The sequence below is a fragment of the Ochotona princeps genome, chromosome 22 (assembly GCF_030435755.1).
Source record: "Ochotona princeps isolate mOchPri1 chromosome 22, mOchPri1.hap1, whole genome shotgun sequence".
NCBI lineage: Eukaryota > Metazoa > Chordata > Mammalia > Lagomorpha > Ochotonidae > Ochotona > Ochotona princeps.
The window spans coordinates 26,322,042-26,333,075 of NC_080853.1; the positions used below are offsets into that span (position 1 = coordinate 26,322,042).

The 11,034-nt window shown below is 51.7% G+C and overlaps 1 protein-coding gene across 1 annotated transcript; it reads right to left on the minus strand.

Annotated features, from left to right (window-relative positions):
- Nucleotides 1-1,644: 1,644 nt before the first annotated feature.
- Nucleotides 1,645-4,195, minus strand: LOC131482991 (ral guanine nucleotide dissociation stimulator-like). The gene is made up of 4 exons (XM_058679683.1): nt 4,150-4,195; nt 3,570-3,873; nt 2,312-2,514; nt 1,645-2,062 (listed from the first exon to the last, which is right to left on the minus strand). Exons 2-4 carry the CDS (start codon nt 3,656-3,658, stop codon nt 1,800-1,802), a joined length of 555 nt encoding a protein of 184 aa, XP_058535666.1. The 5' UTR covers nt 3,659-3,873; nt 4,150-4,195; the 3' UTR covers nt 1,645-1,799.
- Between the last annotated feature and the right edge of the window lie 6,839 nt (nt 4,196-11,034).

Genomic DNA, 11,034 nt, shown 5'->3' on the forward strand with positions numbered 1-11,034 from the left:
AAATGCAGATTTAAAGAGAGGAAAGACAGAGTGAGAAAATGAGTTCTACCATCTGCTGGTTGCAGTGGTCAGAGGAGTTCTTCTAAAGCCAGGAGCCAGAAGCTTCATCTGGGTCTCCCATGTGGGTACCGGGGCCCAAGGATTTCAGCCATTTTCTGCTGCTTTCCCAGGCCATAAACAGGGAGTTGGATCAGAAGCCTAGCAGCTGGGACTTGAACTAGTGCCCACAGGGATGCTGGAGCCGCAGGCAGAGGCTTAGCTTGCTACACGATGGAACTGGCGCCAACTTTCAGCTAATTTACAATTCCATAATTTGTAGAAAACTTATGACAAAGCAGCTGATTTTTATCAAAATGCAAATTGTTCATCTTGTGTAAAACTCAGTAGATTATTCTTTACGCAAAGGTCAGGGAAGCCTGCACATGGAAGTTGATTTAAATTTTTCTTGCTTTCAGACACCTAGTTCTTAACATTCTCTTCTGACCAACCATAACATCATAATGTTTTCTCATTCTTCAAAAACATGAAAATCTTTGACCCTATTATTACAGATTGCTGCAACCACCATGATTTTGCTGTCAATATATTGTGGGTTGAACAAGTTAGATTTCGCTTGGTTTTTACTGCTGAGAGTACAACAATGAAAGGTGGGGGCATTCTGGGCCTGTCTAATGTCAAATTTGTAGTAACTATGCCAGTATGGTTGCTTATTACCGATTTTTAAAATATATATGTGGGTAAAGCAGGGACCACCAGGACAGCAGGGATCACCAGGCCAGGAAATCCTACGCTGGTGCTCCAGGCAGGGGTGCTATAGATTGCCTATGAAGGGGGTCTGGGAACATCTTGGGGTGGCAGCAGCTGAGGGTATGTTTGATAGAGGAAGAATGACTCCTGGGGCTTTCACAGACACAGCATCACACTCTCAGATAGACACAGGAGCTGAGATGCAGGAATTGAGCTGTTTGTTTCCCTGTAGGTGGGGGTGATAACCTTCATGGTGAGCAGGGGTTTAGTGCCCAAGCCAGGAACCTGGGCACAGCAAGAAGCCTGCAGGGAGCCAGCCCGTCACCATGGATACTGCACATCATCTCCGTCTGCAGGCACCTCGGTCTCCACCTGGATGCCAGTGGGCAGCAGCTGGCTGGGGCAGGACCCAGCCCAGTTTCCCTTCTGTGCTGTGGACACAGCTGCCTGCACCAGCTCTGGCAACCAGTGCTGGGACTCTCCTGTTAACGTCACACCCATGGGCACAGGGACAGGCAGTATCATGCTCAGATCATGGTGACCCATCAGGAGAAAGTCACAGCCACCAAAGATCAGTCTTGTGGGAGAAAAGCCACCTTGTCCAGGCTGATCCTGTCCTGGGACCTCAGCCAAAGCCAGGAACCAGAAATAAGGAGCCAGGAGCTAGGAGATAGGAGCCAAAAGCCTGGAGCTGAGGAGTTGGGTGCTCACAACGTACACAGAGAGCCCCATCTGCTACAAGATGCTCCATAGGGAGGGCTGGGAACCCAGGTCACAGATGAGGACCCTGAGACTCAGGGGGCACACCACTCACGGCCCTGCATAGCTGAGAGCAGGACAGGGGCGTTCCACAGCATGGGGTGTGACTCAGTATTCTAGAATCCACAATTCACCATGTAAACTCAATGTATTTATTAATGTGAGGTATAACGGAGGGGAAAGGGAAAGTAACAGGTGGATTGTGGTTCGGGGTGGCTCTGGCTTAGGTGAACCTGGAAGGTCCGGGGAGCTCTGGCTCTGCCAGGGTCCAATCGACTCCTGCCACAGGGATTTCACCCCTGGCTCTGGCCAGAGGGCTGGATGCAGAAGCAGGTGCCCAGGGTGCGCACCCAGCCGGGGAGTCGGTGTTGTGGACGGCCCTGGCTGTGGTTCCTCTGGCGCAGCCTCAGGCGGCTCCAGGGCCAGCGTGTGGTCTTTCCGCGAGGAGGTTCTGCCTGGGTCTCGGCTCCTGGGCATTCTGGGGGCTCCAGAGCAGGTTCTGGGGCCTGTGGCTGGACAGCAGCTGCAGGCGTTGGCACAGAATCATTGGTAAGACCTGCAGCAGCAAGAGAAGATAAGATGAGCACCATAGCCCCTGCCGCTGCCTTTGCCAAGTCTGAGACAGCCCTTGCCATACAGAGAAGACCCATTCTGCCAGCAGACTGTGCTGCAGGCCTGGGACTCTGAGCCTGGACTATACCCTCAGAACATAGCAGCTTTGTAACCCCCACCCAGCATGAGAGAGCCCTGATGACCCTGCCTAGGGCTCCACCCAGCCACCACCCAAACAACCCACCCTCCTCACCCTGAGGCTGAGGCTCTGCCTCCTTGGGCTCCTGGTCTTCTAGCTGGCTCAGAAGAAGGTAGACACGCAGGGCCAGGTAGGACAGAGGCATGCGAGGTTGGCGGTACATCATGAGCTGCTGGTTCTGGCTGGCCTGGTGCTGGGGCTGATAGGTGTTTGCCAGGTAATGATCCAATCCGATTTCCATGAGGCAGCAGAGGTCCCTGGAGACAGGTATGGGGACAGCAGAGTCAGGGATCTGGCATCTCCTGGCCCACAGTCCTCCCTTCCTCCTGTGGGGCTGGTCTCTGGGCAGAGGAAGCTCAGCCCCATGTGCGGGAGGGCAGTGGGAACCCCACACAGGAGTAGACTGCCCCCCACTGCACAGTGAACACCTGTCTCTCAACAAGAAAGGCATGGGGAAGAGGGTCTACGATCTTTTGTAGCAGAGCTCAGTTCAGCTGGCTCGCTATGCCCTGGAGACCCTGACACTTGTGTCTCCTGCTGAAGACAATGCCCTCATCCACTGTCCTCAAGCAGGAATCAGAGGAAGTGTGAGAGCTGGGGGTGCAGCCAGTCTGCAGCCAGCCACGGCTCATGTCCCAGCTGTGCAGATGGTATATTCCCTCATGTCCCAAAGCATTCTCACTGGCTTGGTCCATCTTCTTCCTCACAGTTTGGCCCAAGATTGGGACCCAATGGAGAACAGGAGGCGTCACCTGTGTTCTCTTGTGTTGTACCTTCCCAGAGATCTGAGTGTTTGACTGACCCCTAACTGGGAGGACAGGGACATTGGGCTGTGCTGTGCCCTCAAGTTTGCTGAGGTCCTGGACAGGGACCTGCATTCAAGGAGCAGATCCCAATGCCATTGTTTCAGTGAGGGAACCCAACCAGCTCCCATGCAGGGATCTGTATTGCCCTGGGAATCCTCCTCCAGTCTGTGGTGTGCCAACTCAAACAACACTGGACAGAGACCCTCACATACACACGCAGCTGGAATCAAGAAGGAGGACAGGAGAAGAGAGGCCTGGGGCCCAGAGCTGCCTCAGAGGGTGAAGAAAATCCTAAATCAGGTCCCTGGTCAGCCCCTCCACCAGGAGAGGCATCTGGAAGCCCTTCCTGGGTGAATCCCAGCAGCCCTGACATCACTCCAGGTCTGGTTCTCTGAGAATCCAAGGAAGGGCAAGAGTAATCTGAGGAGCTGCCAGGTCCAGGGCATCACCAACACCCATTTCAGATTCCCCGAGTCATCCCTGTGTGTGCAGGGTCAGGTGCTCACCTGGGGAACAGCAGGCAAAGCACGCGATGTGTGCCCGTGAACCTCTGCAGGATGTCGCCTGCCTGCTGTGCAGGTAGCAGCAGGTTCATGTGCTTCTGCACCGTGCCTGCCTCTAGGATCCCCAGCTGGCTGGCCGTCGACCAGTTGGGTGCACAAAGGACGTGTCCTGGATGTTCCTGTGCCTTGTTGGGTTCACAGTCTGGGTCTGTGGTAGGACCCTTGGGGGGCTGCAGCACTTTGATGGCAGGAGGTTGGACTGCCTGGGGCAGAGACGGTTCCTGCGGCTCTGGCTGGGGAGCAGCTGCTGGGGTTGGCACCAAATGGAAGCAGAGAGAAATGCACAGGTCAGGACAGGAAGGAAAAAACATCAATACCACTGCTCTTCCCACTTGCTGGGAAAAACAGAGGGTGCCCCTTGCCTTGCTGAAGTCCCTGTCCACACTGTCCACACTGAGCTGCAGTCCTAAGGGCTCTGAGTCTGCTCTTTGGTGCCCATTGACACCAGTCTCAGCCTCCTCCCAGTGTGGTCCAGCCCCGATAGTCTTCTGAACGCTCACACACCCAGCCCAGCACTCCTCACCCTCAGGCTCAGCCTTGGACTCCAGCTCAGCCACCAGCTCTTTGTATTCTTCTTCGTTGATGAGCTGCGTGAGCAGCTCTAATGCTTGGAACTCCAGGTCACTATATGGCATCTGGGTCCAAGCGTAAGTAGCCAGCTTCCTCAGGCAGCTCAGGTCATTGGCCTCATAGAAATGCCCAGGATAACGCTGCAGCCAGGTTTCCAGGAGGGAGCAGAGGGCCCTGGGGACACACACGTGGGCAGCAGAGTCACACACCTGGCTTCTGCTGTCCCTCAGCCCTACCAGGTGCCTGTGACTTTGGGCTTTAGGAACAAGATGCTCACCCCCATGTGTAGGAGGGTTGAGAGGAGTCTTTTGTAGCTGGCTCTTCCCCACCTCCCATCAGCCCCATGGGATGGGACTGCAATGCCCAACCTCGCTCAGATGGGTTGTGATTGGGTGATCTCTCCCTGCTGTCCTGATCCCAGGATTCACCCAACTTTCCCTCCTCCTGCAGGCAACACTCTCCATTGCAGACCTCTGGCAGGAAGCAGAGCATGCCTGCATGACTGGGATATAGCCAGTCATTCCACACCCCAAAAATCCCAGCTGTGGATCATGGAACCTCCTCCTGTGCCAAACCCACTCACTCCTTGCAGCTTTGATCTTGCTTTCTTCCTTCTTGAAAGTTGTGGTACCTAGAGGAGGACAGGAAGTATCACGTGAATTTACCTTTGTCACACATGAGAGGTGCTCTAGATGTGGGACATCTCCCCGAGTGAGAGGAGGAATGGCCATAGGTCTGTGCTGTGCCTTGATGGTTGCCATGTGTCCTGGACAGGTGCCTTTGCACAGCGGGCACTTAAGTCTGCGAGTTGATGTGTGACCTCAGCCAGCACCCCCCCCCCCAAAATGCAGTGACCCTGGAACCTCCCTGAAAACTCTCAGGGCTTGGGATCTGTACACTTCCAAACACAAGGCCTCACAAGGAATCTGAAAGCTCTTATCAGAATGGAGAAGTGCTTTGTCTATGGCTGTGGGATGTGTTCCCTGAGGTACAGGAGCTCTACACAGTGGGCAAAATACCAGGCATGAACCAAGCCCCGAGCAGCCCTCTCCTTGGGCCAGGCACCTGGACGCCCTCTCTCAGCCCGGGATGGTCCTCTGAGTACCAAGAGGCTGCAGGAGCAACCTGGGACTCTGAAGCAGAGTCAGAGCATCACCCAGACCCAAGCATGAGTGGTGAGTGCAGGCCCCTGTGCGTGCAGGTGCAAGCCTCACCTTTGGAATAGTAGGTCGAGGACCTGGTGGGTGGTGGCGAATCTGTGATAGGTCTGGAGGAATGCAGGCACAAAGAAGGGGTCCCCCCTCTGCTGTGCAGGCACCAGCTGGAATACAATTCTCTTCACCATGCCTGCATCCATGGTTCTCCCAGGCCCAGCAGCAGCCACAGAGGGAGAGGATGAGGCGCTTCCTGGCTCCTCTGGCTCAGGGTTTCCCAGGACTGGTCCTGGTGCCGAGGAGGAGGGCACAGGTGGCTTTTGTGCTGGCTTCTCTCTCCCTAGGACTGGTCCTGGCTCCTCAGCTCTGGCCACCTTGGCAGGGTCCGGCTCTGCTGCTGTTGACTGTTGTATTTTGGCCGAGGGCTCCCCCTCAGGCCTGCCTGCCTTGATGGTCTGAACTCCACTGGAGTCCTTCCTGTTGGGTGTCCTCGGGTCACTCTGTGGTGAGACAAGGCGCTTGCTATAAACAGGTCCCAGACTCGGTGCCCCAGTTCGCGCAGGGGTGTCCTGCTTCTACTCTGTTCCCCACACCTACCAACCCTCTGTCCCTTCCAAGGACAAATTTTCCTTAGAACCTACAACACCAACACACACACACACACACACACACAGAGGAGTGTTGCAGGGCCACCCAGCAGGACTCAAGTAGAGGCCAACCCGGGTAGGCTATCTGATGTTACCTTTAGGACCCTCAGACTGAGTTGAGTGGATGAGTCTTGACGTGGGCTGATCCACTGTCTGTATCTGGGCTGTGTGCGGGGCTGACCGAGGTCTGGGCCTCGCGAACGCGGGAAACAACGGGGATCCATCGTCTCCTCCAAGCTCTGGCAACTGAACGGCTGGGCCACTCGTGCCAGAGTGAGGGCACCTGGTTACCAGGGTTACCCAGGCTGTGTTCCATCATTGTCCAGGGAGTGATGTCACTTCCTGGGCCCACTCAGCTGAGCCCCCTCCTTAGAATAGCCCTCTCCTGAGACCTATGGACCCCTCATGGGCCCTGTCACAGGTGCCATGTGCACACCTGCCTGCACACAGTCACACCAGCAGCACACCCCAGCTCCCTGGGCAGCCTGAGACTCAGGGCCCACACTGGGAGGTGACAGATTGTCAGACCCAGCCCTTCCTTCCTCCAGGCCTTTGTTCTTGGACCACTCCTTGCACCTCTCAAGACCTCCCGCATCTCCTCTGCTTGTAGGGGGTCCTAGTAATATCCACTTCTGAGGATGTTCTCAGGTGTCTGGACCCAAAGCACGCGTGTGACCTATGCACCCTGAGGCCTTTCTTGCACAAACCCAGAGTTAGGGAGACCCCAAGGATGGCTGGCACAAGAATGGGTTATGCTGCCCCATATTGGGATAATCATTTATGTGTGACATGCATCTTCTGATCATATAAATAAATGAAGTTTTGAATTGTAACCAAGGATGATGCCTGCAAGTATGATCTGGGCCTGTCTCGTGCAGGGCTTCATGGTCTTTTTCTGTCGTAGAGTTGATACAGGGAAGAAGGATGCATTTGGGAGATAATAAAGACCAAAGGTAGTACACACCAAGACTTATAAGCATTCAACAACATCAGGCTAGCTTCATTTCCCCAAGGACAAAGAACAGATCAGAATATTTTTTAAAAAACTTTTTTGAAACGTTTTGTTTTTGTGTGTGCTAACACAGCACCATGACACAACGTGGTGGGTATCTCCCTTTCCCACCGTGGGAGAACCCAACATCAGTACTCTAGCCGTGAGGGAAACCTCAGACAAACCCCAGCAGTTGACATTCTACAGACTATATGCCTCCTGTCAGAAGTAATTAAAATGTGTTTCAAGAAAATATTAACCAAATGAGTGTTAGTGTCACTATTATAATAAGAACTGTTTTTGATTTTTAACTAGGGACTAGCGCTGTGCTGTGGCAAGTTAAGCCACCACCCTCAGAGATGCCATTTCGTGTCTCCATATGCTCTGCTTCCTCTCCAGCTCCCTGCTAAGGTGCCTGGCACAGCAGCAGGACGTGGGCTCAGTGCTTGGTCCCCTGCACCCACATGGGAGGTCCAAATGAACCTCTGGCTCCTGGCTTCAGCCTGGCCCGGTTCTGACTGACATGGCTATTTGGACACTGAATCAGTAGGTACAACACCCTTCTGTCTTTCAAATAGGTAGTTAATTTTAAAAAAAAAAAATATTTATTTTTATTGGAAAGGCGGATATACAGAGAGGAGGAGAGACAGAGAGGAAGATTTTCCATCTGATGGTTCACTCCCCAATCGGTTGCAATGGCTGAAGCTTAGCCAATCCGTAGCCAGGAACCAGGAGCTCTTCCAGGTCTCCCATGCAGATGCAGGGTCCCAAAGCTTTGGGCCGTCCTCAACTGCTTTCCCAGGCGACAAGGAGGGATCTGTATGGGAAGCAGTCCACCGGGATTAGAACTGGCACCCATATGGGATCCAGGAGTGTGCAAGGTAAGGACTTTCACCACTATGCTATCGCGCCTGGCCTGGTAGTTATTTTTAATTACTCTAAAATATTCAACATGAAACAGACACTTGAAAGCAGTAAGAAATGTACAATACATAAAAAAATCTATAAAATAGCTTAAGGTATAAAAAGCGTATTTGGTGGATCTCTAGAGTAACAGGAAATGTGGCTGAGGTCCTGGGAGTGGCTGAGAATGAGTCAGCGTGTTAGGATCCGAACCCTTTGCCCAGCCCTTCTGTTTTCCAGAGAGTGTAAGTCTCCACTTCTCTTCTGCATTCAATCCTCATGTTCTGGAAATAAGCACAGATGTGACCGTAAACCATTCTGAAGTTTACAAGAATGAGCATTGCAGAGTTTTTCTGAGACCACAGTGCAACAGACTCAGAAATTCAAAATGAGAACAAAGATGAAATGCAACAATCTTGTTACTAAATGTCTTACATCTAAATAAGCCACAAATCAGCAAAGAAATAAAAATGAAGATTTTAATTTAATTAAGATTTGACAGTAGCACCTGTCAAATCTTTGTTGGGAACATGTCTTGATGAGGTAGATAACAGCAGAGCTACGTTAAATTGATAAAGGAGTCATTTGGAACTCTACCAATAAAATTTAGATCAAATGAATATCTAGGAAAACAAACTTTCAAGAAGAAATTTAAGAATTACTAGAGAACCTGAAAAGTTTTGTTACTATTAAAGACAATCAATTAGTAATTTCCAAATCTTGTTGGAAAAGAGTATATCCTGTTATATTACCTACAAATTTAACTCAGACTGTCAAAATGCAGATAATTGACAAAATCTTTCCATGGGGAGAAAACTGGGAATAATTATTCAAAACGGGAACCTTCATATCATAACCCAAAGGAAGATAGAAAAAGCAGCTTTTGGTTAACATCATGAATTTAGACACAAAATTACTAAGTAACAAATCTATCCAAAAGTTGAAATGTCATTGCCAAGTTGACCTTTACTCTCAAAATACAACTTAGTGTTATTAACTTACAACAAAAATTTCATCAGTTAAACATCTCAAAGTAGAAAACGCTATCAAATGGTGAAAAGCTTTGACAAACTTTATTCTGTTGTGGTGGAAACTCTTCCTAGTTAAAAGTAGGAAGGTGGAAAGCTGCCCACAAACATCAGCGCAGGGGGTACTTCACACGCCCTTCACATGAGAGCAGAGTGAAGACGCCCACTCTACTGGCCAACCTCACACCTGATGTGTGCCCAGGAAGAGGCACGGACACAGGAGCAGTAAGTTGGAAAGAGTGAGGAAAACTCTACAAAACCTGAAAGTAATGGGCAGAAGCTTACAAGAATTGGTATTTGTTATTAAAATACTGAAGAATGTTTAATACAGAATAGATTTGCTGAGATGTAGGCAACTGTCTAGGTTGCCTTGTACCTAGGTGTTAGTGCTGGGAGAAAAGCAGCCAGTACTTGGTGTGCCAGCACAGTTGCTTTGCTTTGCTTTTCTTCTTTCTTTCTTTCTCTCTCTTTCTTTCTTTCTTTCTTTCTTTCTTTCCTTCTTTCTTTCTTTCTTTCTTTCTTTCTTTCTTTCTTTCTTTCTTTCTTTCTTTCTGATATGCAAGGAAGGCAGGGAATGCTGAGTTGGGACATGCCACCCCAGCCCTCAGCTGGGGGAGCTGAAATTGACCCAGAAAGGGGGTCTGGAGAAAGATTGGAGTGGGAGCAGCTGAGGGCATGTTTGACAGGAGAAGAATGACTTCTGGGAGCTTCCACAGGCCAGGCCTCTGCACTTGCAGGCAGGTGAGAGACCTGAAACTGGTGGTTTAGAGGGGAAACCTGGAGGACATGTCTGGTCAGGACAAGACATGTGCCCCCATGGGACACTTGACTAGGCTAAATAGCATCCCCCACATCCAGGTGGCACACCCTAAGGCTGGGGTTCGGCAGCATGCCTGGCTGGGATAGGTCACAATACCCACCCACGCGTGTCAGCAAGTGTGGGATATAACAGGAGAGAACTGGATCAGGCAGCAGGTTTTGTAGGAGACTTGTGGATTCATCTCTATGGGTCTGCAGCACCTGCTGGTTTATGCAGAAAGCTGGACGTGTGATGGGCTGAGCCAGGCTGGATCACACCAGGCTGCACCACAGAAATCACTTGACAAGAACCCACCTGACACTTGTTGGAGCTGAGGCTGAGTGAAGGCCAGGTTGGCCAGACTGCAGTACATGCCAGTGCATGCAAGGGCTGAACCTGAAAGCAGACAATGCCAAACAAGCATGATATCCAGAGCTGGGAGCAGCCTTGGCCAACAAACTTGGGGGAACTTCCCTGCTAGTCCACAGCTCCCTCTTGGAAGAACAGGAGCTAGGGCTGGTGGCTAGCCAGGCTAGGCAATGCTACAGCACTCAACAACATTTGTGTGTGCCAGGCCTTGGGACAGGTCCAGCTGAGCCAGATCAAAGCACATGCTGGCATGCATGAGAGCCAGGACAGGGCGTAGGCCATGCCTGTTTGGGCTGGAACTTCAGGAAGGCTGTGCCAGGCTGGGTCATAGCACCACCAACATGTACAAAAACTAGGGCTGGAAGTGGGCCTGGTAGGGGAATCCTGGGGACTCCCTTGCTGGGTAGTAGTTCCCACTGCTGAGTGTGAGAGCCAGGACTGGAAGTAGGCTAGACCAGGCTGGGCTGCAACACCTACTGGCACAGGTGTGAGCTGGGTCTGGGGGCTGGCCTGGCAGGGTCATTTCATAGCACACATTGGTAACAGTGAGAGCCGGAGCAGGGTACAGAGCAGGCCTTGTGGACCACAACTCCTGCCAGTTCACATTATGGCTGGAAGTGGGCCAAGTTGGACTGGGCTGCTATATCTGCTGGTAAGAGCTGGGACTGTTGATGAATGCCAAGACTCGGGGGTGGGCCATCTTAGACTGGGCCACAGCACTGGCTGACACATGTGAGAAAAAGGGCTGGAAGCAGGTTGGGTAGAGGAACTTTGAGGACTCCATCGCTAACCTTCTGCCTCCACTGATGAACACAAGAGCTGGGACTGGGGGTGTGTTGGTCTGGGGCAGGGGGCCAGGCTTAGTTAGGCTGCTGCACCTATTGGCACACACAAGAGTCAGCATGGATGTGAACCAGGCAGGCTAGGCTGTGGCATGACCTGGCCAA

Bases quoted from the DNA above. Each gene is read 5' to 3' on its own strand.
- LOC131482991 (XM_058679683.1), bottom strand. From the start codon at position 3,658: ATGAACCTGCTGCTACCTGCACAGCAGGCAGGCGACATCCTGCAGAGG. The intron at 2,515-3,569 runs GTGAGCACCTGA...ACCTGTCTCCAG, and splicing joins CTTTGCCTGCTGTTCCCCAG to GGACCTCTGCTGCCTCATGG. The intron at 2,063-2,311 runs GTGAGGAGGGTG...TTGCTGCTGCAG, and splicing joins GGCAGAGCCTCAGCCTCAGG to GTCTTACCAATGATTCTGTG.